We start from the raw sequence: 1,081 nt of genomic DNA on the forward strand, positions 1-1,081 counted from the left end.
ATACTCCATGTGAAAACGCGATATTCGCGGTGATATGAAGTGAATGGAAAATACTTGCCGAATTTCACGGACAAACTACTCCATATCACGTAAAACACATCACGAATGCTACACGTTATTCACTGCTCACATGCGTTTCTCGCGATACGAAATGTGAAATATGTTTCTCACAATTCTCCATACCATCTCCTGAGACGGTAAAGCGGACAAATTACTCCATATCACGTAAAACACACATAGCATATGCTACGCGCTATTCACTGCTTACATGCGGTTTTCATTTCATGTGAAACGTGTTCTCCATATGACGGTAAAACTCCATTAATGAGAAATCGATGAACTAATGTTCCCTTTTCCGACTTACTCCACGTGAGCGTTGAATAGCCAAAGAAGAACCCATTCCGTTTTAATGCATCATAATCTTTAATTAACATCGTAACTGATCGGGACAGGAAAAAGATGACACATTTTACAGCGGAGCGATGCAGATCTGGTCCTTACATATCGCACTCGTTGATGCAAAACTGGCAAGCTGGAAATTGCGGACCCAAATTGTGTACGGTTTCTGGACATTAGGAACTCCCTGAGGAAAAAAAAATAAATTTTCCAAATTTCGTCGATGAAAAGAAAAAATTCAAAGGCGAAAATTTACGCGTGTACGATTTTTTCCGTATATTTCCCGTAAAATAATATTGGAGTTTCATCCGTTTTACGTGAAGTGGCGTATTACTCTGTGAAAAACGCGATATTCGCGGTGATATGCAGTACTCGTGAAATGTGTTTTTCAATGCTGTTTTTGTTTCATATTACGGCCCGTGAAACTCCAGTAAAGAATTTAACAGGCCGACATTACTAGTATTTCGCAAAAAAGTTGCGCAGTTTTTTTGTATATCACGTGTTCACAACAGAACGATAAATCAAAATTAAACTCCCAAGCGAGATCAGTGTTGAAGTAGGAATATACGTTCGCTTTCCTCAGCGGCGATTCGGAGTTACCAAAGCTAATTATACAAGTTCATATACCTAAATTTCTACTCTGCTAGAAATGTACAGAAACCAAGTGGAAATTTCCGAAAATTTT

General features: G+C 38.7%; 1 protein-coding gene across 1 annotated transcript in view; it reads right to left on the bottom strand.

Annotated features, from left to right (window-relative positions):
• Nucleotides 1-1,081, bottom strand: part of Pmar_PMAR028771 (hypothetical protein) — a gene marked incomplete at both ends in the record, with an annotated part of 3,815 nt that overhangs the window by 2,030 nt on the left and 704 nt on the right. Inside the window, 2 exons of the mRNA XM_002772560.1 lie at nucleotides 131-189; nucleotides 365-439. Coding sequence (XP_002772606.1) covers nucleotides 131-189; nucleotides 365-439 — 134 coding nt within the window. The remainder of the gene's footprint in view (nucleotides 1-130; nucleotides 190-364; nucleotides 440-1,081) is intronic.

Source organism: Perkinsus marinus, assembly GCF_000006405.1.
Source record: "Perkinsus marinus ATCC 50983 genomic scaffold scf_1104296960784, whole genome shotgun sequence".
Taxonomy (NCBI): Eukaryota; Perkinsozoa; order Perkinsida; family Perkinsidae; genus Perkinsus; species Perkinsus marinus.